The 27,746-nt window shown below is 48.1% G+C and overlaps 1 protein-coding gene across 5 annotated transcripts in view; it reads right to left on the reverse strand.

Annotated features, from left to right (window-relative positions):
- Positions 1-27,746, reverse strand: part of nipbla (NIPBL cohesin loading factor a) — a 57,429-nt gene that overhangs the window by 27,564 nt on the left and 2,119 nt on the right. For 4 of the 5 annotated variants that reach the window (XM_064297334.1, XM_064297332.1, XM_064297333.1 and 1 more), the window contains exons 2-5: positions 7,095-7,243; positions 2,899-3,064; positions 2,684-2,784; positions 59-170 (exon numbers count right to left, since the gene is read on the reverse strand). In XM_064297334.1, coding sequence (XP_064153404.1) covers positions 59-170; positions 2,684-2,784; positions 2,899-3,064; positions 7,095-7,158 — 443 coding nt within the window. In that variant the 5' untranslated portion in view covers positions 7,159-7,243. Of the gene's footprint in view, positions 1-58; positions 171-2,683; positions 2,785-2,898; positions 3,065-7,094; positions 7,244-26,711; positions 27,065-27,746 lie in introns of those variants that run through there. The other variant, XM_064297331.1, reaches the window with a different exon arrangement.

Here is a 27,746-nt window from a genome sequence, read left to right on the forward strand (position 1 = left end):
CTCTATTCAAACCTGCTAGCGACCAGCGGAGCAGAACAGGCCAGGCTAGCTGCCCTACCTGGAAGGGCTGTGAGAGATGGTGGCTTGCTGGTAATTCGTTGATGCTGGACTGCCATGCATGGAATTCTGGGTAATTTTGTACTGTGGCATCATTGGTTGCTGCATTATACCTGCGAAAGAAAGGGAGAGAAAAAAACGAATGTAAAACGAAGCAGTGAAGCATATTCCTGCCGTACAGCGACAGACAGGGACGGCGAATCACAAGGACGAGGCGTCAAAGTGCCGATGCTTCGCTGGGAAGGCTTGTCCCGCGTGGGGGTCTTTTGGCAAGTGCCGTTTCCAGAGAGAGTCGAGCAAAAACGTCACTGCACATTCGCAGGGATTAAAATTTTTCACACGCTATTTTTGCAACCATTCCAAACCAACAGCCTTGCCGTCAAACCAAGAAACGCACGCCGGGCACCGCCTTTTATTCTCAGCCAGGCCGCTAACCGCGAAAAGCGGACGATCTGTTTTCTCTGGATCGGGGAAAAGGTGGACGTAATTTTTTCACGATGCTGGAAACCGCAGCCCTGGCTGGAGACTTTGTCAGCGTTCTCTGCCGATTCGGCAGGCTTGGGAGGCTCCACGCTGCACACGTCACCCATCGCAGGGCGTCTTTCCCCAAAACACTAAATTAAAATCTAGTCCTTAACCAGGCCTCTGCAAACCCGTAGTTTTAAAAGGCAGTGAAAGCAGGATCAAGCCCGATCTGTAAATGTGAAAACAGAGAAACTTCCGCAGCAGACGTGGCGTCCTCTGCTCTGCGGGCCCAGATTGTGGTCAGTACTGGCGTCTCAGACGGCTCAGTCCGCTCAGGCTCTCGCTTCATCTGGGGATCCACAGCCACTCTGGATCCCCGCATGGCACCGCGCCCAAAACCCGCAGCTACACATGACATCACCATGGACAGGCACATGTAAGCAGCTCAATGAAAGAGTGCCGTCATTCTATTTAAGTGAAGAAACCATGGGCTCTTCCCATCAATGGACTCCAACAGACATCACTCCGCTGCTATGACAGACTTCTGTACCCACTCAACAGAGCGAACGGTAAAGAGGAGTCACATTTAAATGATGGAAACGCTAAAACATTCGTATTCTACAGGTATTTGGGTATAAAGGAGGTTGATGGAGTAAAATGTTTCACTTTTTGTCACTTTCATCTCTGAGGCTACAGCTTTTAGCTTCAAGCAGAAAGGTGGTTTGTTCTAACCCATCTGCTGTATTTTAGACCACCCTCACAGCCTGTAGTCTGATTTCTTTACCCAATGGCTACAAGTTACACATTGCTCCTCTGATTCACTGTTGAATGGAACACCGGACCGCAGGTGTGCAGCGATGCGCAGGTGTGCAGCAATGCGCAGGTGTGCAGCAATGCGCAGGTGTGCAGCAATGCGCAGGTGTGTGTGTGGAACACTGCACTGGGTCAGAAAAACCACGGGTGTGCGCTAACGCTAACGTTAGCATGGGACCTGAACATCGATGAGCCAAAACCACTCAACCCTTCGCTCTGACGGGACGGGTGCGGGTAAACCAGGTCTGCTCTGTTTAAAAAGACGACAACCTCTCACAAACGGTGTGGTAAAGCCAGGAGAGCTGCTCTGGAGCCTGACGCTACCGGTGACCGTATATCAGGGGTCCACGGCCCTCTCTTCGGGCACCTTGTCCTGCCACAGAGCGTTTAGAGACAGCAGTTCGTCAGCAGGTTCCCCCCGGGGTCAGCACCACACAGAGGGGACGCGGGGTTTCATTTCTCAGGCCTCCTCCCTCTCTCTCTCTCTCTCTCTCTCTCCACGTGTAGCTGAGCTAGCACCAGCGGCTTGTTTGTCCTCCGCTCCGCTTTATTCAAACCATTAACGTTTAATACGCCAGTCTCTGAACAGCCTCGTTCGCACACAGATCAAGAACACGACCCACGCACCTGAAGTGCACTCACACGCTCGCGCGTCTCAGTCTTAAACATGGGCTGAGGGGCGCTGTCATTTCTGTTCACTTGAGCATTTCTGTGTGTCCCCTCCGCAGGTCACCGTTACCCCTCTCAAAACCCCGCCACTCACACACAAACCTCAGAAGGGTCACATGAGCGGGCACCGATGATGGGAGTCAGCGGGAAGGCTGGGAGTGCATTACGCTCAGCCATTTCCTCCCGCTGCGCAAACACTGAATAACAGCTCCGCTCGCTTCCCCGGCTGCATTCAATCAGAAGTGCCGTATTCAGCATGTTATAATGAGCTCAAGGACACGGATACACACGCGCACGCACACGCACATGCACGCACACACGCACGCACGCACACACGCACGCGCGCGCACACACACACGCACGTACACACGCACACACACGCATGCACGCACACACACGCATGCACGCACACATACACACACCGCTCCATCGTTTGTATTGCATACGTGCAGCACTGCTAGCTGCTACTGACCTCAACTGACAAGGACAGAACGGTGAGCTCTTTTGGGGGGCGACCTGTTACCCTCGCAGCAGTTACCGAACCCCGTTTTTTGACCCAGTGCACGGTGTGTTTTTAGGGGCGTCTCTGAACGCCACGGCCCTCGGCCAAGTGTCGCCGTGGGGACCGGAGCAGCAGTGTGTCCATGTCTCCTCCTGTACTGTAGGGGGCGGAGCGTACTTTTCTCCCTGAAGATGTTGGGGTTCCTGGACAGCACCGTCTGCAGCAGCACCGGAACGTCGCCCTCGGGCTCATCGCTGCCCAGGTTGTCCTTCAGCTCTCTGCGTGGGGGGGGTGGGGGGGGGAGAGACAGCGGGAGGTCAGGCTGGCGGTCCGTGGCGCGCGGCAGGTACGAGGTGGGCGGGGCACGAGGCGCAGGGGGCGGGGCTACTCACATGTGCTCGGTGGAGACCTGGTTGAGGCTGTGGGCCAGCTGGGACACCAGAGTCTCGTCCCGGCAGGCCAGCAGGCAGTTGACCTCCTCCGCGATCCTCCCATTGTACAGCAGGCTCTTAGTGGTGGTGGCAGGGAGAGGGGAGGGCAGGGGCAGCTGGTTTAACACTGTGGAGGGAAACACAATCCCACAATGCACTGAGACACAAGATTACACACTGCACTGACACACATGAGACTGCACATTGTACTTAGAGGGACAGAGACAGTCTACACACTGTACTTCTGGGGACAGACAGGCTACACACTGTACTTAGAGGGCCAGAGACAGACTACACAAGGTACTTAGTGAGACAGACAGACTATGCACTACTTAGAGGGACAGAGACAGACTATGCACTGTACCTACAGGGGCAGAGACAGACTACACACTGTACCTACAGGGGCAGAGACAGACTACACACTGTACCTACAGGGGCAGAGACAGACTACACAAGGTACTTAGTGAGACAGACAGACTATGCACTACTTAGAGGGACAGAGACAGTCCACACACTATGCTGAGAGGAAACTGAGGTGACAAGTGCAGTGAGGGAGAAAGAGACAATACTACACCGAGCTGAGAGGGAGAAGGGTGAGATGACACTACAGTGGGGGGGGGGACTAGTGGGCCACTGGTCTAAGACTCAATAACTGCAAATGAAGCACTTCCACAGTTTGTGCCACTAACAGGAAACTACAGCGCGGAAAAACACAATACCAGCCGCAAGAATAAAGTGAGCTGCACATGAAGCCACAGATTTCACTCGACCGCCTTTCCCTGGATTCAGGAAATCCCTTCCCCCCCCCCCCCCCAGGATTTCTGCCTCTCTCTCTGAAAATCCTTTCAAGTTTGAAACGATGCAAATGCGCTTTTTAAAAAACCTGACTGGAATGAACTGCACAGACTATGCAGCAACCTGCACCGCTTGAACTCTGAGCCCACTCAAAGCATGCTCATATTCACAAAAAGCTCGAGTACACCAAAGAAAGTGCTTTAAAAAGTTACAAAGTGGCAACTATTAATCTTGTGTGTGCAATCTAGTTGGCTGTTTATTTTAATACAAATAAATAAGGCCATTTTTACTGTTTCAATGTCAAAGGAAAACTGCCTTAGAGGTGGTCTAATTTCAATAATTAGAAAAAACAATTTCCACATACTGCTATACGTGAAACTGAAAATAAAAACAGCACCATCTACATTCAACAGATGCAGGGCAGAGGAAGTATTGAGGCAAAGTTCTGGGGCATTCAAAATAGAAAATGATTTGTTCTGACATTCCTCCTATTCAATCAGGGAATAACACACATCTAAATTCCCAGAAAAACATTTCAAGTTCATTGGTTTACTGCAGTCCAATCAGCACGAATCTGTAATTTACTCAAGCGAGCAAAATCTGGCGAAATGGTCAACACAGCAACCGAACAACAGATGATTTATTGAGAATAATTTGACTTTTAAAAGGGGAAAAACAGATGGCACTCCAGAGAATGGGAGATTGGGAATTATACTGATGCATGAGCATGGTGTGTGCACTTCCAGTACTGTACGTCCCGAATAAAAACAGCATTCAGGTTACTCATAACCAGCCTGTCATGAGCTGCTCCAGTTTCTGTGGATGATGCAAACTGCCCACGGATTTGGATTTTGTTTTCTGAGATGTGTCAATGAAGCGCACTTTGTGGAAAACTGCAGGAATGAGCCGCTGGAAAGCTCACGATGCTGTTTACCAGCAAGCTGGGACTCCGCCACATTACCGCCACGCCACTGCTGAAAATCTGATTAGAAAATTCACTCTGCTTTCATAGCTGGGGCAGAGAGAGCGGTGCGAGCACTTAGGACAACTCAGACATTCTTCTGGACCAGTTACCCGCAAATCCTGGTGCTGGAGAGCCACAGAGCCTGCTGGTGTTTGTTTACGCCTTGAGATCATGAACCGGACCAGACCCAAGAAACCAGGTGACCTGAGCTAGCCCTGTAGTCCACTGCTTTACCTGATCAAATGCTGAGTAGCTAAAGTCAGCTGACCCTGCAGCTCTCCGGGACCAGGGCAGAACTGGGCGCTACGCTGGCTTGGCCGTGCCCAAAGGAACCAACAGCAGGATGAGTTTTGCTAGGGTCAAGGTCAGGAGTGGAGCGAATGTTAACGCTCGCGGTATCACACCATGAATTAAACAACCTCTCCAGGAAAAGGCTACATCACTATCCATGGGAAGAGACTGCTCTGTGGAAGAGCTCATGTTTTCAAAATCGGCTAAATGGGGCGATGGACTGTGACAGGCTTTCAATCCTTTTGTAATGAATTAAAAAGTGATTTTTGGACAGTGCTAATGTCTTCATTTATGGACCTTTCACAACGAGTTGGCCAAGTACGCACGTACGCTAATACCCTGATTACTGGGAGTAATCATTTTATACCAGTGTTTACATTAGTGCGTACGCATAGATAAGTAATGCAATTACTCCAATAGCCGTGTTTACACAATTATTTCCATAATGGGCGTATGCTAAACGATAACGGCATACATTTGCACGCTATTTTTTAAAACAGGAAGTCACATTTTTCTATCACACAAAGGTACAAAATCAATTCTGTTTGACAAGCAAAATACTTTGCCTTCAACTGCAGAAGCCAGTTCAACAGCACAAGTCTTTACAGAAGAAGAACAGAAAGACTCGAGAGAAGATGACATTTAGGTCTTTCTGCTGCTTGCTCCACAATGCAGTATACAGGTTGGCTGTCAGGTAGGACGGCCAACGTCAGTTCTACTCTCTGGCACGGCGTTCCCTACAGATTCCCCAAAAAACGCTCACATTAGGAGGATGCTGCTCATTCCCCAGTCTCTCAAGAGCTTTCAACCTGAAATGAGCAATCCAGCCAGCCATCCTTCCCTAAATGAAAAACGTACCCCGACAGAGTCTATATACTGAAAACTAACAGACTCACTTTGGGATTTGAAGGTATTTTACCACCACTCGCACCTGTCAGCCCCAGGTAGCTGTGACCATCCAGCCCTGAGATCTCTCAGCAGGAAGCAGAGGAGCACTTTCTTTGACACAACTACAACACCACTGCAGCAGCAACTAAACGTGAACACTTTTTAAAAAGATGATATCTAACCAACATTCTTTCCAGATGCCCCACATCCTCCCCCCCGCCCCAACCCTCCATCATTTCTCAAGCATCGAGCTGCCCCCCACCCATTCAGCACACAAACTCTTTGCCTGAGTCTGTGCACATGCACACACACACGATTTCCAGTTTTGACAAATTCTAAATCTGCCGATGCGATTAGCAGCAGCAGGCCGAACTATTCAGCCAATGAGAACACAGCGCTCACAATCATCGTAATATTTCACCGGCACATCTCAAGGAGGGCATTGTCCAGCCCCCCTTATCCGCTCTAAACTCCCCCCCCGCGATGGTTTTTGCTGAATAAACTAAGCGTAATTCCGTTTTACGGGGCTGCTCTGCGATGGCTGCATGGTGCACTCTTTCCTTAATTAGCGGCACATTGGTTCTGCTCCGCATCGGAAGCGGTCTGGCGGAGAGGCTGCGTCTGAGCGCCGCGCTATTTCTGGCTGTCCCTGTGTTCTGGAGGTGGGTGTGCTGATTACTTATATTTGTGGATCTCATCATCAGAGAGCAGAGAGATGGAGAAGGGCTCTGCTCCGTAACCAGCCAGAGGAAATGAGGACACGGCGGCCGCTGAATTATCTGCCGTTCGTTTGCTCCTTTGTTTTTTTTAATCGAAATGGGCAACAATCTTTGGAGCGGGGGATCCAAACCTTTCCATCCACCACAACCCTTCAAAATGCTTGCTCTGAGAACCCCTCCAACCACCCCCCCCCACCCAATCCTCCCGGCCCAGACCAATATTCTCCAGATTAGAACCCCCCCAATCACCTCCCCCAGCACAGACAGATATGTCCTTAACCCAACACAGACAGATTGCACCTTAGAACCCCCCAACACAGACAGTATCTCACACTTAGACCCAACGACATATGCTCCTGCTTAGAACCCCCCCGATCACCTCCCCCAGCACAGACAGATATGTCACATTGAACCCCAACAGACATTGTCCTGCTTAGAACCCCCGATACCCCAGCACAGCGGACAGCTCTGTCAGCGGAGAGCGAGCGTGCGGTACTTACGGTCGGTGAGGCTAGCGATCCCAGCGAGAGTGGTGATGGGAACATGAGGCATATCCCCATTCATGCTGAAGGTGGGGGCGGGAGGTTGTGTCGATGCACAGGTTGCTCAGTGTCGCCGCCGTCCGACCGTCCTTCACATCTCCTTAATGCTGCGGAGGCAAGGCCGGAGAAACAGGGCGTCAGTCAGGTCGCGAGGCAACCCATCGGCTCAGCCAATGGGCAGCCTCGCACACATTCAAACACAGCTTTACTGACCAATAAAACTGCACGCCAGACAGAAACCTGGTGCCTCCACTCCGAAAGCCAGCAGAAGAGACTCCAACTCCATAAAATGTGATATTTCAAAGGGAGCTAAACATAAAACAAAGGAAAAACTGAATAAACCAGAAGAAACCAAAGCAGCCATAAACCAAAGGAAAAAAAAATACTGAATTCCTCTGTACCACGGGCAAAAAACCTTTGCAGAAATGCATAAAGTCATCGTGTTCAAATCCAGCTGCATTAAACTACTTTAGTAGGGGAGATGCATTAGTCCTGGTGTTACCCGTAGCAACCCCATCAGTGAGCGTTTGACAGGCAGAGAGCTGTGGCTAAGTGGCTGTGATAGCTGGCTGATCGACTCCAGGCTGCTGCAGTTATTGAATAAATATGTTGGTTATCGTGTCAAACGATGCAAAAATATGTACCGTCACATCATTACGCTGCACCCTGGGAATCTGGAAACTCCCCCTCAAACACCTGCAGATTAACACCGGGCCCAGACCCAGACTGGCACGACTTATCGAGGGGGGGCCCGCAAACACGCGCCCACAAACGCATGCATGCACACACACACACACACACACACACACAAACGCGCCCACAAACGCATACATACACACACACACATACACACACACTCACACACACAAACCACACACGCACACACACACACGCGCCCACAAACGCATACATGCACACACACACGCGCGCACGCGCACACACACACGCGCCCACAAACGCATACATGCGCACACACACACACACCCGCACACACACACACACATACACACACACACATATACACACACACACACACAAACACGCGCCCACAAACGCATGCATGCACACAAACACACGCGCACACACACACACACACACACACACACACACACACACACATACATACACACACACACACACATATACATACACTTCACCCCGGGGGAACACACACACACACACACACACAAACTCATGCATGCACACAAACACACGCGCACACACATTCAGGAACAGCCTGCACTTCGGCCAAAGGGCACATTTTAAACGTGTTTGTTTGCGACAGCAGCACTGTCCACATCTCCAGCACAAAGCACACCAGGCATCCTCTCTCTGAGAGGGCAGCGAGGGGCAGTCTCTGGATGAACACACAACAGCAGCCTCCCCAGGCACCTCCTGCCCCCATATACACAGGCGGGAGGAACGAAGAGGCAATATCCTCACCACCAGAGGAGCCCCAGCCCCCCGCCCGACCCCCCAGCCCCCCGACCCGGGTCATTTAAGTCCAGGCCAACTGTTACACACACACACTGCTTAAACACCTGGCAGGACTCTACATCACTCCCATTTCAGGAGCATAATTTTGTAACACATCTAATTGGGATGCATCAGTGTGCTCCTACATTTATCAACTTGGGAGCACGTGTGCTTCTTGGAAAAAACGTGAGCGTAGAGCCCTGTCTGGTAAATAAAAATAATAAAAATGAAGACGTGTTTGAGGAAAATAACTGAAATGCTGTAATCTGCTGATGCAAGGCAGGGGGCGAACAGGCAGGCCTGCAGTTACATAATTACTGCAGAGTCTCGCACACGGCCGGCTCTCAGCCCAAATCAAGGCACTGTCACTCTCTAATTCAGGCGGATGATGACTCTGGTCCACAGACTCTCTGGTTGCCGATTTCTTGCCCTTGCTGCCTGGACAAACTTCCTCTCTTTCCACAACCCGACCGTTGCAGACCATTCAGACGAGCCTGTGCCTGTCACTCACACTCATCTTTCAATGACCAACGCGTTTATTTTCGCACCAGTGCGTTCAACACAAGTGAAGTTGCAAACTGAATATTATTCTTCCCTTGGATTTTATTTACAGTCAGTCTAAATGTGTATGCCAACATGTACAGTAAAAAACATACAGAGTTAATATCAGTCCATTATGGCCAGAGTGGTCTCATATGTGGTTATTTCTGCAGGGAACCCAGAAAAGTGCCAAACTCTCGGTGCTGTATAGGTCTGGGGCATGCCGCCCTGCCAAGGCCTAACTTGGCATACCTGCCACCCCCACACACACTGTTAGAGCTGAATTAACACCGGACATTTCCCTGTGCCGCTACACTTCCGTCTGTCCCTCCCGCTCGGCCAGACGGCCTCAGCTGGCCTTAATGGCCGTTAAACCTGAAGGTCACCTCGTTAAATCATTCCCCAGCGGGTCGGGGCGCTCGTTAAGGCCGAAACCGCGGCTGGACCACAGGGCACGGGGCCTGATCTCTGCAGATCAAACCAGGACAGTCCCGCAGCCTCCAGCCATCAAACACTGTTTATCAAACCCTGTCTGAAGCCCGTCAGCCCACCCAAGCCTGGTACTGGACCGGAGACAGACAGCTGTCAGGTGCTTATTGCCTCATTCCTGGTTGTTGTGTGTGAAGCATACCTGGAGAAAAAGCTCTGCATTTCTGATTCCTTTACGTGGGTCTGCGGCTGCAAAACGGGCTTCAGACACCCCAATAAGAGCGCTGGAGTAAACTCAAGGACAAACGAGCTGCCGATCATTTAGAGGAAATCAGAAATCCTCCCACCCCGAGTCGCGTTACAGTCACAGAATCTGGACCGCAGACCACAGAAGTTCTCTCTCCTATCAGCAAAGAACTGCACAAAAACAGCGGAGGCACAACACATCGCAAAACCGAATGTCTGTGAATGAAAATATCCTAAAACCTAACGTGTGAATATGATAAAATATGCTAAATCCAATGTCTGTAGAAATGATCAAATACAAAAACTAATGCCAGTAAATATGATAAAATATTAAACCTTATGTCAGTAAACATGATTAAATATCTGTGAATGTTTTGGGGATGTCTGCCACTGGCTCTTAGATGACTTCTACACTCCAGCAGGCGCTGCACTACAGAACACCCCCCCCCCCCCCCCGGCTCTGCCGAGCTCTGCCAGCGCTGATCTGAGCTCTAGTGCTCCCTCCGGTGGTCGGACTCTGCGAGCCGCGCGGCACATGAATGGAAGCCTCATTTGCATAAGTCAGCAAAAGGGCAAGTGCTGCACGGGCTGCCCGCAGCCAATCAGAGGCCGGGGAGGGCAGAGGAGAGCACGCCATTGGCTCGAATGTTTGACTTATTCAAAATCGGTGGGAGGATCTGAATGATTTGTTATAGCAAAGAAGACAGTTTACATTATTTCATATACTTAAACAGAAGTTAAATATCCCCTGTGGTGATCAGTAAATTTTAAAGGTGTTATTATTCCAAACAGAACAGAGAGAAGACAGATTTGCACAGTGAAATTGTTTAAATAAAAAGCTTAGTCCCCTGTAAAGGAACCCTACAGAAAAGGTCTATATATATATATATATATATATGACTACAGCTACTCCTGGCACAACTGGACAGGACAGCCTAATCCATAACCACACACATGCCAAAACAGCAGTCAGGCTGATAACTGATAAGGTAAAGCAACAGAACCCAAACAGTGCACACAGGTACAGACACTGATTTTCCCAGCAACCACACAAATTCATTTTTTAGTCGGCCTACACATGAAACTGCAGGTTTCACAAAAATTCACCTGAGGATTGTCGAGGTCCACAGGCCATTACACAGATAGTATCACAGAGCAGCAATACATCACAGAACGCCATAAATCTGCCAATGCACAAATGCAAAGCTCACATCCTAAACCCCAGTCACTTTTTACATAAACAAAAGCATGAAAATGAATATAGACAATCACTGTGAAAGAGTGGGAGAGACTGCACTAAATTACTCATCAGATGCTTTGATCCAGAGCGAGTTAGCCTATATGATGAGAGCTTAAACACAGAGCCAGACAATCAGACAGTCATGAGATACAGCATCATTAGTGCATTAAAAAATGTTTGTGCCAGTCATTCAGGGCATTTAACATCGTGCTTTAAAAGGTAAATAAATAAATACACAATGAGTGTGTCTGTGGGGGGTGGGGGGGGTTAACAGCCTTATTAGGATTACCCTCCCTACCCCCCATTGTTTCTAGACTTCTGTCAAAATTGTCCTGTTGCTACTCTATAGTCATCTTTTCATTGAACAGCAGATTCCTAGATGATGCAGCCACAAGATAAATACACAGGTCTAGTCAAATTAAGTTAATCTTCTTTTTCCCGAAAAAGTGTTTAATATTAAAATAAAATATTTATTTTATTGTTCATGAAACATTTAAAGTTTCCTCGCAAAAACACGCATGCTGCAAATTTCATAACATAAACTACCCTCCAGGTCTGAGGTGCATCCACCGGAACACCACAGCATGATGCCAAAGGGTTCTGTTCTGCAGTCCAGCCAGGGAATGCAGGATCATGACCGACTCAAAAGCACTGCAGTCTTCAGGCTTGAATCTGGACTAGCCTTTAATGTGGACTGCAGAAGCTTGGAAGGAAAGTTCTGCATACTGGAAGCTGGCAGCCAAAGGATGTGTCTTCAAAGCGATAGCTGTTTCACATCATTTAGCATATGCTGATCAGCCCAGACAGTTTTTTAGCATACAATGAAGGATATTTTAGATACTAACTGGAATGTCTGAAAACTGGCCTGTTTCACATTGGCTGGCGTGGAGGAATTTGGTGTTCGAGCTCTGAAGCAGGAGAATGCACTCTGAGTCACTGAAAGCAGCTTGTAGAGCCTGCCTCCAGAGGCTGGTTGTGTGCATATCGCCTGATTTCTCCACGATAACAGAGTCTAATCTTACTTTCGGAGGGAACCGTTTCCTACGGAGCGTGCAACCTGAGATCGCTGCGCTGAAGGAAAGCGTGGCAGGACTTCCTGTATCAGCGTTACTGACAGGGTCCGTGGGAGTGAAGGGACTGAGCAGGAGACATGGGGAAGGAAGTACCGCCCTGATGGAGAAGCACAAGCACTGGTGCTTTTCACGCCAATAAAGTTCTTTGAAATTCTGAAATATAGAAACTGATGCTTATGTTTATAATAGTTAATAAATGCTCTAAAATAATGTTGTTCAGAAGAACCCAGTGCCCCCCCCCCCCCTGGAAGAGGTGGTCTAGGGTCACTTCTGACAACTTGACTTGAGAACACACCAGCAAGTGCAGGGCAAAGCAGCACAAACAGTGGCTCACCAACTGTTCAAAATGACAGCCACAGGAGAGCGCACACGCACACACACACACACACACACACACACACACACACACACACACACACACACACACACACACACACACACACACACACACACACACACACACACACACACACACACACACACACACACACACACACACACACACACACACACACTGCAGTTTAACACAGAGGGCGGGTACACATTCAGCAGCACTGATTCCTAAAGCACCAGGGTGTCGCTCTTACAAAGCAACTGCACAGAATAAGCTGCATTTTGGAATTACTCTGAAACATTTTCCTGCTTTAAACCACAATGGCCGAATAACCCAACGCCTGCCACTGTAAAGCGGGTTAGCGGCCAGACACTGACGTAACCATCCGAAGCATCACTCGCACCTTCATTAAAGGGAGACCATGTGGTGCGGTCAGCATGGCCGCAGGGCATCCGCCCTCCTAAGAGCGCCCCCAAGTGGCCAGGGTTCTTTTCCTCGACAGCATAGTGTCATAGCGTTTGTATGGCTTATTTCAGCCTTTTATCAGACAGCAGTGTATAGAAACAGGAAGAATGCGGAGCGAGGTCAAAGGTCGCGCGGTCGGGTTCAAACCACCAGCATCGCAGCTCACAATGAGCATGCAGACAATGCTGTACAGTCTGCGCCACGAGACGCCCCAGCGATCCACACTTTGAAAGGAATTAAAAAGCTGGAGGGACCTCGAGCTCACGGCAACAGCTCGCCTACACAGGACAGTGCTGAGAAGCTCCTTCCTTTGAAGGCTGGATTTATTTTTAATGCACAATTAAACGTTTTATTTCCAACTCTACCCCGACTGGCGGTCTGCAGTGTTCTCCTGCCAGCTGGTGTGCTCTCAGGCCAGCCGGTACCCGCATTCCAGAGCGATGGTTCATTTGATATAAAGTAAAAAATAAAGGGGGGGAAAAACTAAGACAAATAAATGCTGTCACTGAAACCCCATCAGGTCAGAAAATACGCGCTCCTCTAGCTCCAGAGGTACAGGGCTCCACAGCGCTCCCCGTTTAGGGGCATCCGCTCCTGAAAACTGAAGTGTGCTCCCAGTTTGCAGCGCGCATGCCGAACCGCGAGAGGGGCAGGCAGCCGGGACGCCGGCGTGGGCTGCAGGACGCTCAGGCTGAGCTTTTTAGGAGCATGTGTCAGTGCATACAGCGTGGGTCCGCTTCAAAACCGACACACTCTCACTCTCTCTCTCACTCTCTCTCTCACTCTCACTCTCTACTCCTCTCACTCTCTCACTCTCTCACTCTCTCACTCTCTCACTCTCTCTCTCACTCTCTCTCTCACTCTCACTCTCTCACTCTGGCCCAATAAACTGCCGGCTCCAACAATGCAACCTGGCAAAGCTGCCGCAGTGTGATCAGGGTCGCTGTATTTAAATGCCCTTATCAACCAAGCCCCAGGCGGGGTGCTGGCTTATTTTTAGCCTCTTCGCTTCACATTCCCCTGCAGGTCACATCCATTAAACATGAAAAGTATTTCCATTTCACTATTAAACAGCATAAATAAGCATTTGAGTGAAAATGATCTGCATTGCTCGTTAGGAGGAGGTCCAGTACATCCAACACTAAACACACAGCCTGAAGGAGACAGCCCAAAGCCTAGCTGGACTGTGATTGGAGAGCGAAGCTTTGTGAACGTGTAATGGGTGGAGCCATCGCAATGACAATCATCTTCCCGTGCGAACCAATCAAAATGCAGTTTGTACAAAAATAACATTTATTAATAAGCATTTCAGAAAGCAGCAAGTGACTTAACACAGGAAACCTCCACGACAGCTCATGACAGTTCACTCCTGTCACTACTATGCAAGATGTTTTTTCACCCATAATTCCAACAGTGCCCGATAACAGACGAGCAGAGAGCAAGTCCAAAGAATCAGCATCGCCAGCGCACTCCACTCCCACTGATCTCACGCTCTGCTGCAGGAGGTCTCACAGAACAGCGAACGGCGAGAGAACTGGAGGCTCAGACGTACCCGGCGTGCAGCCCGTGCCGGTTTCCAGGTTTAAGAATGACGGTAAGACTCCGGTTCTGGATGAAGAGGGGAGCCGGCCCAGATGCCCGTGGCGTGCCCTCGCAGCGGTGCCGGACAGGGAGCAGCGGCGCCGGACAGAGAGCAGCGAGCGTCGCCTGTGAGCGGCGGCCCTTTTTGGCGGTAAATAAAAAATCCCGCGAGCGCAGGGATCCAGCGGTCCAGCCTCCCCCCCCCCCACAGAGCAGACGGCCGTCCCCCACAGCAGAACTCCTGCAGGGTAAACACACACCTCCGAGTCGTCTCATTTCCTCCTCCATCGTTCTGTGGGCATTTACAACCCCTCCGCATGCAGGACACAGCTGCCTGTCCCAGGCCAAAAATAGCTCTGTTACTCCAGCGCGACTCTGGTTCCAAAATCACTGAAGTGAATAAGGAGCCTCTCTGCGCACTCTCCTGCGTCTTAGGCCGAGCCCTGTTGGGACACCTCTATCTGCCCTTCTTGGCTGTGTGCAGTTTTGCAACACCGAGACAAGAAAGAAAAACACCCTCCCTTCCTCCCCTTCCTTCAGCGAGTCTCAAAATGAGGAAGAAAACAAGCGTGAAGCGTTGACGGGTGGGAATGAAACACATCCCGCTTTGCGGTGCCAGAAGGAAGCGGGCAGAGAGATCGATGTGGCGCATCAGCCAGAGGCTTTTAATATACGCTCCAGCCGCCGACCAGGTCACTGCGCGACTACGCGACTGCGTGGATGAGCGACGGCAGGTCGGGCTCCGGCGGGGTGGGTTACGGCGTTAGCCCAAAGCCCTGACGCAAGCGGCTCTGAGTCACAGGCACTCCCACGCGCACGGGCGCGGGCAGCCAGGTGCCCGGCTCATCCAGGCTTTGCTCCCGTGCGCCGCCACTCCTCAGATCCCAGCTGCAGGCGAGACCACAGCTCGCAAGCTGAGGTGCAGGACAGCATGCGACAGCGTCCAGCTCGACATGCGACAGCGCCCAGCTCGACGTGCGACAGCGCGCAGCTCGACGTGCGACAGCGCGCAGCTCGACGTGCGACAGCGCGCAGCTCGACATGCGACAGCGCCCAGCTCGACACGCGACAGCGCGCAGCTCGACGTGCGACAGCGCGCAGCTCGACGTGCGACAGCGCGCAGCTCGACATGCGACAGCGCGCAGCTCGACATGCGACAGCGCGCAGCTCGACATGCGACAGTCTCTGTCACTGCACACACTCGGGGCACGAGGGCTGCAACAATCAGACGTTACGTGGTACGGTTAAAACCAGAGCGATAAGCATTCAATACCCCACAGCACAGGCCTTTTTGATGTGCAGGCTTGATTCCAAGGCATGAAAACTCTCAGCCAATCAGCAAGTGGATGGTGAACTTTGAAAGCCGCGAGAGAAACGACTGAATGCATTTTGGGTTTTGAGGGCATGTTCGGTGTTCCAAAAGCTCAGCCTCAAACGATGCCAGAAAAATGTGAACGAAAGCCAAGCAACAAGAACTTGTTTTATGGGTTCATGCAAAGTGACGCACGCTAGCGTAGAAACAGCACACTGCCCGTGCTTTAACTGCACACTAACAGAACAGCAAATTTCCCTGAGACCACTTTCAAGAATTCACCTTCCCCAAGCAAACTTCAAATGAAAACGAGCTTCCCGAACAGAAGCAAGCTAAATATGAAACGGTGATTAATAGATTAACTGCAGACATCTTGCATAGTCCTACGTGCCCGTTAAAGCTGTAGTTAGCCCATAACCCAAGATGTAAATAAGCATTCTGAGAACAGGATGCACAGCACACAGAGCCACAGCTGCTGAAAATGCATTTACAGGGTTTTCCCGACACAATCTCCAAGCTGGCCGCTGCGGTCATTTTCCGAGCCGCCTGGACACAAAACCGCGAGCGGCGTCGGCAGCAGTGAAGGCCGCTCCAGAAGCAGCGAGCGGGCCAACGCTATCGTTTGAGCCTGCAGCGGCGGCGGTACTGCAGAGTGGAGCTGCAGCGCAATCAACGCTAACGCTCCTCAGGGACAGGGACAGGCCCAACACCAACGAAGAAGAAAAGCCGCTGCACTGCTACTGCTGTCACACAGCGAGGCTAGCGACAACAAGCCCCTTCCAGCTGCTGGTGTCATACAGCGAGGCTAGCGACAATGAGCCCCTTCCTGCTGCTGGTGTCATACAGCGAGGCTAGCGACAACGAGCCCCTTCCAGCTGCTGGTGTCACACAGCGAGGCTAGCGACAATGAGCCCCTTCCAGCTGCTGGTGTCACACGGCGAGGCTAGCGACAATGAGCCCCTTCCAGCTGCTGGTGTCATACAGCGAGGCTAGCGACAATGAGCCCCTTCCAGCTGCTGGTGTCACACGGCGAGGCTAGCGACAATGAGCCCCTTCCAGCTGCTGGTGTCATACAGCGAGGCTAGCGACAATGAGCCCCTTCCAGCTGCTGGTGTCATACAGCGAGGCTAGCGACAATGAGCCCCTTCCAGCTGCTGGTGTCATACAGCGAGGCTAGCGACAAAGAGCCCCTTCCAGCTGCTGGTGTCATACAGCGAGGCTAGCGACAATGAGCCCCTTCCTGCTGCTGATGTCATACAGAAATCTGCCACAAGGGTCATTTCTCTCTCTCTCACTATACTGTATGTATGTATGTGTATATATATATAACACATACATCCACCTCCCACACCCTGTAATTTTCCTAGAATACAGGGACACCCTGTATAGAAAAATGACCCCCCTCCCAGGCACTGAATGAATTATAAAAAGTGACAAGTTCTTCTAAATCATGACAATATAAAATATTTAAATTGAAACAAGGTAAATGAATGCATGTACATGCATGGCCATGTTTAAATTTAAGCATGGTATTCATTTTCCAGAGCACAGAAATATGACCCTTGCATTGTGATAGGACAATACACAGCAGTCATATTTATTTTGGTACAAGGTCAATTTTCTACAGCACAGGGAAAAAATGACCCGTAATGTAGGCCTTGGTTTTTGGGTTTGGGGTTTTCACAGTTTTCCATAGCACAGAAATGTAGAAATCCAAACCATCATAGGTTATGCAACTGAATAAATACTGAATAAAATATATTTTATCACTTTTCCATAGGGGGTGTCACTTTCATATAATAGAAAAATGACCAATTTTTCCACCTTACAGTGGTTTGTTTTTTGACAACTTTCTCTACCAAAATAAAAGCAAGTTGCTGTTGCAGGGTTTTCAGAGATTAGAATTGTGACCACTGCTGACGTCGTACGTTACATTAACGGAACTGTCAGCACATCCACCAGATGTTTGCAGCAGGAAAAATTTAGGAAAAAACTAGTTTTGAAACTTAACTATAAATATGAGTAACTTATCTTTTATTCATATTACTTTGTATAATTAACTATTAAAAATAAAGTACTTTGAATTCTTTACATATTGTCTCAAGGGCAGGAACACACCGGCACAACCTGTGATATTAATTATGACTCCAAATATATAAATGTTTCATGGAGCAGCAGCAGAATAAAAAGCAATAATAAAGTGTTAAATAATGAACTCTGAACAAACATCGCTAAGCTAAGTAAAGGAAAAACAATACATAATACCCATATGTACAGACTGTGGGGAAATCTTATTTTAAAAATAACACAGGTATTAAACAAACAGGTGCGGTGAATCTGATTCTTCTAAATGTCTAGTTTCTAAATCGGGTGAGTTTAACATCTCTGTTACCATACAAACAGCTGCAGGTGCATGATTTTTACACGGAAAGCAAAAAAATTGGGGTCCTTTGAATGCAAGGCAACACAAATCTCTGTGCAAGTCTTTCTCTCCCGCAGAAGCACTGGATTCTAACTCAGAGAAACTGGAGAGGAATGGATTCTAACTCAGTGAAACTGGAGAGGAATGATTCCACTGAATGTCTACAATACAATGCAGACTGGATTCAGACAATGCATTCGCCCAAAGAACAGTGGTCCACTCCGATTTGCATACTGGGAATCACAAATCTGGCCCTCCTGCAGAGGCAAAGGACTCCAACTCACGAGACAAGGCTGGAATGAGCTCCTCAGAACGGCTGCTGTGCGAATCACACGAGGTTCAGACGCCTCAGTCACCCTAGGGATGGCGGCTGTGGTTTCAGCGCGATTTCAGTTGGAATACCGTCATTGGCCGATTCTGAGCCAGGAAAAACCCTGACTTACCCACACTGAGCGCAAAGCTCTGGGTAAGGGAGGCTTGATATGGGATTAGCACACTGGAATTAAACAGGAGGAAGTACCTGCCGTTTCACAGGCGAGCAGACAGAACATCTCAAAGCCAGGAGACGGTGTGTGACTGCAGTGCCACTCCAGCTCACAGCTCATACATGTTTTTTTAAGTCCCACGTCCCCTCGAAGACAGACCCACAGGGGAGGGAAAAACTCAGTACAGAACTAAAGACCCTAAATCTGAGAGGGCATGTTGAGGCCTCTGCGTGTGGCAGGCTGGTCTCTGGTGGTGAGCCTGGGGGACGGGTCACGGTCGCTGGGACACACACGCGCAAGCGTCTCCACAGCTCGCTCCAAACGCGCGCGCCACGCTGCGACCGCACAGACGAGGAGGCGCCTCCCCGCTCGCATGCCCATCCCCCGTGCGAGCTCCGCCCCCACCCCCACGCTCACCAGTGACAGCTGGGAGACAGACAGCGCTGCCCAGCAACACAAAGGAACAGATGCGCTCCTGCACAGCGTTACACACTACACCATCCCACGCACGCTTCAGCACACTGTAACTTACGCACTGCAGTCCTGAGTAACAACTCCTCACCCTCACCCCCACACTTCATCACACCGTTACAACTGTGCAACTCAGTTCACACTGCTCCACAATTTAAAACAGCGTTACGTACACATTACAGAACCTGGGTGACGACTACTCAAACTACTCCACCCGTCAGAGTGCTACTGTGCTAACAGAACTGTATGACAAACACCATACTACTGCACACCTGAGCCCACCAATCACAGCGCAGACCTTCAGAGCACATGACAATACACCACACCGCAAATAAACAAACCAACGCCCAGAATCTATTACACACAACACACATCTCCAACACAGAGTGCTCTACACCACACTAAAGCAGGCTGCACATATGCAAAGGGGAATGCTAATTACACTGCAGCGGGCGTCAGTACGGCATCACACACAGCAGAGCCTGTCAAACACAACGCACGTGGCATTACGCCATTCTCTGTGATGCCTTTCTGCAGTGCCACGCAACACAACACGCATCACGGTCCATCCCAGGTTTACGTCACTCACAATCAGAGCCAAGCCCAAGGGCAAAAAGCACATGACCAAAAGAACCACATGACCAAAAGAACTGCGTTACTGTGGAACCAGAGAGCAAATCCCTGCTGAAAGCAAAGGCCGTTACTGTAATTAATACATACGCACAAAATAAATGTACAATAAAAATATAATCTGAGATGCAGGCAAGAAGAACCCTGAAAAGTAGCAGAGGCCATTCCAATACATATATATATAAATGAGCATGACGCACCCTGAGCGTGAACCACCCTCCACGAGAATCAGAACAGTGTGGCAGTGATCTCTGTAGTATTTGCTCATTTAAATCAAGAAATCGCAAAACCGCGAAACCACAAAGTTGCATTTTTACTCTGCCACTACTGAGGCAAATTCAGCTGGTCAAAACCGAAATAACACACATCACCCGTGTCAGGTTTGTAAGAGAACTAGATTTATCAAACCGCTGATAAAACTTACTTTGCAATTCTAGTGCTAGGAGTGCAGATTTTAGCATCAGATTCCTACGAGCACAGATCACTGTAATTGATCTTTGATCACACCTGACAAACTCTACTTTATCTGGCTGACAAATTAAACACTTCCTTCATCATGGTGTCTGCACACTAGCCCTTCTTCAACCAGATTCTTCTAGCTAATTGGTCCAAAGAATTTTCCAAACAAACGACTCTAGAGTAACAACGACCAAAGTACATTTCCCCCAAACAGGCGTACACATCAGTGTGAGCAGGGTGCAAACAGCTGGCATTAGATGTCACGCCCACCGGGACCAGAGCCCTACACCTCTGCTGCACGGGCTGGGACAGAACTGAAGGGTGACCTCATCACTGCTGAGGATCGCTGCAGCCGGCTGCAATGCAAGCAGCGGTGTGCAGACAGTAATCACCTCCTGTTCTCACAGGGGCTGTAATCAGCGCCTAACTGCTGCTGTCTGTAAACTGCGCACATCAAGGGGAAGTCTTTCAACTTTACACATCTGGTAAACAAAAGGCTACAGTGGAATATTATTAATAACCCGAAAATTATTATAAGTACATTACTGAAATGCATGGATAAATAATATAAAACAACAGTCTGCTCTTACAAAATTGGTTACTTTCGAGCAATAAGCGCACCTGCAGAAGCACAGCTAGAGATGTTCTGAGCACGACAACCTGCAAGAATGCCCTACAAGCATTTACGTAACCATGACTACAACCGTCACTTATTTGCATGTAACAAGTTTCACTGTTACTTTCATCTCCCATTGAGGGCTGTGATGAGTAAAATGTGCTTTCCCAGAGCACACAGCCAAACAATGCCTGTAGTTAAAAGATGCAGACTTTCTATGCATGGGACTGGTATACGATACGCTGAGTCTTTCACCACCCAGATTCAGGTGCGTAAACCTACACACACACACACACACACCCCCCAATGTATGACAATCAATTACAACACAAGCTTAAGGACCAAAGCTATTTTTGGAGCCTTGTTGACCTTTGTCAAGCAAAATGAAAATGCTTTTGAACCGGCATCAAAGAAAAACTTTTTCAAATTGGGCTTTTCTGAAAGAGAAATTGGTAAAAAAAAAAAAAAAAAAATCTTTTTACTCTTTTTAAAAAAAGATCTTTGTCCTCTTCAGATATCTACTCACGTGTGAGCAGATATCAGCACTGCTTCAGCTGCACGACTGACCACAGTCACACAAAAAACTGTCCACTAAAGAAGGGCCCAACTTTTCACATCAATCTTCCAAGGCTTCAAAACAAAGCTTCGCGTACCTGCGCCAACGTGTGTGTACAACAGCCTGGGACGGGGAACCGTGTGCGCACCACGTGAGAACAAACCATTCAGAAAAGCGCGGCGGGTTGCTTTATGATGATCGACGAATCGAGGGTACAGATCGAACAAATACCGGAGCACGCTGGGTCACCGAGCCGAGCCTGTTCTGGGCGCCCAGGCATTCAGAGAGAATAACCACAGCATTCAGAGAGAATAACCACAGCATTCTCAGCAAGCACCACACACGCGCAACTCAGACAACACCCTCAAGCCTTCTCCTACAACTCCTGTCTGCAAATCTATTACTCCTGACATCCCAACGTCTTGAAGGGTTCTGAGAACTGCCTCGAGAATTAAGCAATTACCCTCCAACAACTTGCAGGTTGAAGGTTTCAGCGAACAGTAATATTTTTTTTTTCTTTCCAAATAATGCTTAAAAAGGCGAAGGAAGGCATACAAATGGAAAAGACGGTGAAAACTCCAGTTCAGGCCAAAAGCACAGAGAGAGAGGCTAAAACAGCAAAGGCTGTCCACTGAGCTCATCCAGGGCAGCGGGCGCAGGGTTGCAGTTTGTGAGGTCACCAAAACAGGAAGAAGTGAACAACCGCCTACAACAAACAACTACACCTCCCACTCCGACAGCACCTCACACAAACACAGGATACGGTCACTGAATAAGCAGCCAACGACCACACAGTCGGGTTTCTAACAGCAGGCAAGTCTGCTAGCTTCCACGCCTGTTCTCAAGCACGCGTTTAACAGAGAAGGTCAGTCCACTCCGATTTCGAAGGTAAAGGATAAAACAGCGTAAATATTAAACTGCAACGCCATTTTAAAGGCGGCAATAAACTGCTAGTAATTCCCGCTTCAAAAATATTCTATTCGAAAATATTCCACAAACTGTGAAACAGTTACAAATGTGACTTGCTCAAAGTTGTTTAGCGATGTACCCTACAGCACCCTGTTGCTTCTAGGTGTTAATGCGTAGACTTACAGTAGATTCAAGCGCTCCAAACCGAAAGGGGAAAAATATGCCACAGATAAGCGGGAGGCTGATAAGAGCAGGGAAAACCATCTGGAACGTTCCGGGTCGCCAGGACACTGAGCCACAGAGCAAAGCATAAACTTATGTCACCACGAAATGAAATGTCACTGGCAGCTTGCAGGGAATCCCCAAAACTCCCTAAATCAGCATTAAGCAGGCCTTTCATCCATTCATTCTCACTTACTGAGGTCATTTCAGATGAAAATACACTTCTGAATTTGGGGTGAGAAAACATTTGACTGCTGAAATAAATTATTTTTTAAAAATCAGTAAATAGCACCAGCAAGGAGATACTGAAATACACTGTATAAACGAGACCAACGTCACATGTAAAACAGAAAGCATCAGGACTCCAAAACCAATTAAAGCAACAGAGAGGTGTTTACAGAATCCACCAATCCTACAAGCACAGCTGATTAATCACAGGACTAGCTGCATTGTTCTGACCCATCTTGCCTTTGGCCAAACCCCCCCCCCCCATTCCACCAGCTACACGCTACAGCGGTAAAGCGCCGAGAAGCTTCGGATTACCGCGCGCTCCGCGGTGTCAGGAAGGAAGGCAGCGCACATCTGTGAGGAGAGCGGCGGAGGTGGCGGCTAAGGCCTCTCTGTGGGGGCGGGGCTCCACCCTGCCCTGTTAATGAGACGACCAAAGTCCTGTCAGAGTAGGCTCCGCCCCCGCCCCTTCCCCCACCTCAATAGGACAATCTGTACCCCCGCCCCCCCCCTCCCCCCCTCCCCACCGACATCTCCCCTCTCGCAGCGCCAGCTCTGAGACCCAGATCCATTCTTCAGTGCTGCTCTTTCACACCACTGCAAGGGCCGATTCCATTTAAGGACTACGATTATTTCAACTCGAACAGCAGCAAATAGGTCAACGCTGCACTGCCGATAGCCAATGACAGTTATACTTCGTATTTTCTCCTCTTACTTCTAAATACGCACACATTACATTACATGCACACAGGGAGGAGTAAACAGACTGGGCATGCTTAACAGACCTATATGGAGACAGTCACAAACATGCAGGTAAGGATCTATTCAGGTATGAGTTATTTTTTGATCGTGACTGGCTTTTAGCCCCTGGAATGACAATTCATGAATCTGCAAATTCATGAACTTTAATTTCATACATTTTTAAGCTGGTGTTACCTTTGGCACAGCTATATTTCAGCTTAATTCTGCTTCAACCTGGTTGGCCGGTTGCAGTCAACTAAACTGATAACAGCTGACCAAGCAATTTCATCCCAGAAAAACACAAACAGACACGAATTGTACATTGTCATCATTCAATTAAAAGAAATGAATCAATCTTGCAAAAAGAAGGGGTTACTAAATCTATAATATAGTTTTGCCTGACTTATGTTTTGTGTGTTTATCAAATGAATACAGCAATCTATTTCCCCATTTACCACATTGAGACTCACTGGCTTGAATCAAGAAAAGTTATTAATTAAACTTTAATTAGCACGCATGTAACATATTTCGAGATGTTCTTGCGCAACAGCAATTGTGGAAGGCTAGAATTCAAATGCTATACATGTGAAAAGGCTCCTAAAGCACATGCACTTTCATCATTCCTTAAGATCATAAATCAAGAAGTGCAATTTTTTCATATATTCCATTACTTGTAGCTGACAAACAGCTACTGGAAGCAATCAATTTTCAAATAAAAACAAATCAAGCAAAAATGTATAGATACGACTTTAGAAGTGTTATGAGTTATGGAAGAACTTCGTTCCAAGGTCAGTACGCTACATGGAGACTCACACACAATTAAGAAATGGAGGAAGATGGCAAGATGGCTAATTATCACGTAGACCAAATGAACCAGCCTCTTAGCAGACCCATCTCATTCACTATTTTAGGACCTGCTGAACACACATATATTGACTCTCACGTTATATCCCACTCTAGATATTACAGGAAACACTTAGAGGATCCATCTTCCAAATGCTGCCAAATATTTTGGATTTCTACAGGACATCAATCTTATCTAAACTGCAAATTGCCAGTTACGGGGGTAAGTAAGTTAGTGAGGGGGAGGGTAGGGGCTTTCAGCTCACTTTGGACATACGGAAGAGTCAGATTTGCCTCTTACACACTCGGGCAGTGCTGGCTGCCACATTGGCAGGGTTAAATGATCACATGGTGCTTTCACAACTGGCACGTCCCATTTAATTTCACACGGTCTATGGTTTTCGACCACAAAATCATAGCAGCATTTGCTGACAGAGGTATAAAAAATTTTGGAACCCTAAGACTCAGAACAAGTTAATTTTGCCTTCTTGTTTATTTATTTTCTTGATGGAATATTTAACGTGAGCAAACCTTAAATACGGTTTGAAAACTACAAATAAACTAGAATGTAACTTATTACTGGAGAGTTTTATGAGTTTGAAGCATTCCTTGGCATTTCTACTTTTTTTTGTTTTAACCAGATCTTACAATTGCACTTCAATAAAACTTCCCGGAGCAACGTCACAGATTCAAGGTCATGCCACACTCGGTCCCGGAAGCGTCTCCGTATTCCCGGTCACCGTGTGATTTCACCACAGTGATGAGACCACATAATCGGTGCAGGAAATTGCTGGCAGTTCTGCTACGTACCAGTGTTTTAACCTAGAGGGAACAAGACCAGGTCAAAACCTAGTTTATGGCTGGACCGGCCGACCAATGGTGTAACTTCATAACTCGGCCGACCAATGGTGTAACTTCATCACTCAGTGACTCAGACAAACATTCGTGTTTATAGGGCTGGCCCCGCTGTTGCGGTCCAGCCAAAAAAAGGCATTCGAGATCGTGAGCTCAGCTCTAAACCAGTCACTGCAGAGCTAAGCCAATCACAGCCACTGCTGCACACTGTGCAAAAACCATTCTATGGAACCAAAATAAATATAACAAATTATGAAAATCTTTTGAATTGAGGTTCAAATATTATGTTGAAAACAAAACCCGTCTGTGAAATGAACGAATACAGCATAATGCATAAAATACTGACGTTAGTGCACGTCTTTCAAAGCACTGCATGGCTAAAAAGTCATATTAAAAACAATGCTCCTAAAATGCAAGTTACCCAGCAAGAGCAGTGTGTTTTTTTTTTATGGACAGCTGAATGAAAATAACGCTAGGGGTCCCCTGGCTAGAACTCAATAGGCCCAGAGCAGCTACGCATCCGTATGCACTTCCATAAACTGTCGCGTCTCGCTGTTTTCCACAGAACCTCGAGAAAGTTTGTCTCTGTTAAAATTAAAGACGGTCCCGTAACTCGGATACATGTGCACAGGCTTTCCTTCGCCGTTTATATGGAAGATGCAGAGGGACAGACTTCTCGCGTTTCCTGACTTTTATGATTCGTTAAAATTTCCGTGAAAGGCGTCTTAGGTTCGATGCCAAGATAGCCAGTCAGCTAACATCCAATACCATATATTACGAACACTTGCACACGCTCCGTTTAGCTAACACAGTCCTTCTCGCTAACCCAATAAGCTAACGTTAGCCAGGAAACCAAAACACCGAAATCTGATTTCTAGTTACATAATCGCGAAAGGCAACGTATCGCGTTAATAATAAACCGTAATGCGTGATAGGCACCTTGGCGAACTTAGCTAACGATACCTGGCTGGACACTGGAGGGGGAAAAAAACAATTCGTCTGAACAGGCCTTACGCCTGTAATGTATGAAATGCGATGGCATTAGCTAACTGGTTAGCTATATGTTGTCAAACCTACGGACATCTCTAATCTTTTTTTCATGGGAATATTAAAATGATATAAACACACATGGTCGCAAAGTGTAGGACTACATTTTAAAAAACAACACAGTGCGGCAGTATAATGGTGTATTTAGCATGTTTTGGTTCCAAAGGCTAGCCACATCGTTTCCATCCTCAGCACACTGGGGCGTTGTTTAGCCCGTCTGAAAACAATTCTGTGAGGCGCTAGCTAACGACCAGGAGAAACCCACTCACATAGACTACACATTTTAAAAAACATATTACCATATCTACAACAAAAATTTGGACCATTTGGTAATTAAACAAAGATCCCTGCGTTTATGCATGTACGAGTGTAAGGTAAATAACTGGCTAGTCTACCTGCTTTGATCGATGGAAAAGCAGGGCTCGTTAAATCTGGCGCTCCCATTTGGGCCCGGAGTCGTCCAGCTCACCGCCAGGCTGGTCAGATAGGAGCGGGCAGCCAGCACAAAGACAGGAATCTGAGATTACGGGGAGGGAGGCCTGCTCGGGGGCCCAGCGGGATCCACCGCCTGTTTAAAATTCAAACCGCTCGACCCCCTTTTCGCTAATGGCTCACTTGGCCCATCGATTAGACCCTTCCACTACCAATCAGCACGGGCTCTTTTTCCACAAGTCCTAACCATAGATACCATAAACAATCCATGACCAAACCTGAATATTATAGCTAGCTACAGTAGCGTTGTATTTTCAGCCTCAAAGTGTTAAAATATAGTAACTTCAATGCAATCGCAAAAAAAACGTAACCAGCTAGCAAGCTAACGTTATACAGAGCTGCGTTTAAGCAAATGCAAACTTGACTAGCTAACGTTATCTACACAGTAAGTGAACACGAACTAGCTAGCTAAACACATCGCTAGCTACTTCTGCACTTTCGGTTTTCAAAAAATGTGAAGCTTCATAACTATTATGAATTATAGTGCACAATAATAACCTAGTCAGTCTGCTAGCTAGCTAGCTAAGTATACAAACTTGAACATCTTTGGAAATGCACAGCGAGTAACGTTGCTAGTCTATTTTACAAAAAAAAAAACCTTAAATCGAAAGGTAACGTTATATTGAATTAACGTTAGCAAAGTTAGTTCCTCAGAAAACTACCTATCTACCTACCTAGTCTAGACTAGCAACGCAAACCCGTTCATTTGGTTAGCCTAAACTTGGATAGAAACGGTGACGGTCACATTTCTATATAACGTTAGCTAACTATAATCATGAGCTGTAGCGTTAGCTAGCCTACGTTAACTTAACGAATGAGTGCATTTTATTCAGACGATTTATGCACAGCACGGCTAACTTCAAAATTTACAGGCACGCTTCATCGATTAAATGAACGAGGACCACCCATTTCAACAATGCCCTCCCGCTATGTCGTTT

This window comes from Anguilla rostrata, chromosome 10 (assembly GCF_018555375.3).
Source record: "Anguilla rostrata isolate EN2019 chromosome 10, ASM1855537v3, whole genome shotgun sequence".
Classification (NCBI taxonomy): Eukaryota; Metazoa; Chordata; class Actinopteri; order Anguilliformes; family Anguillidae; genus Anguilla; species Anguilla rostrata.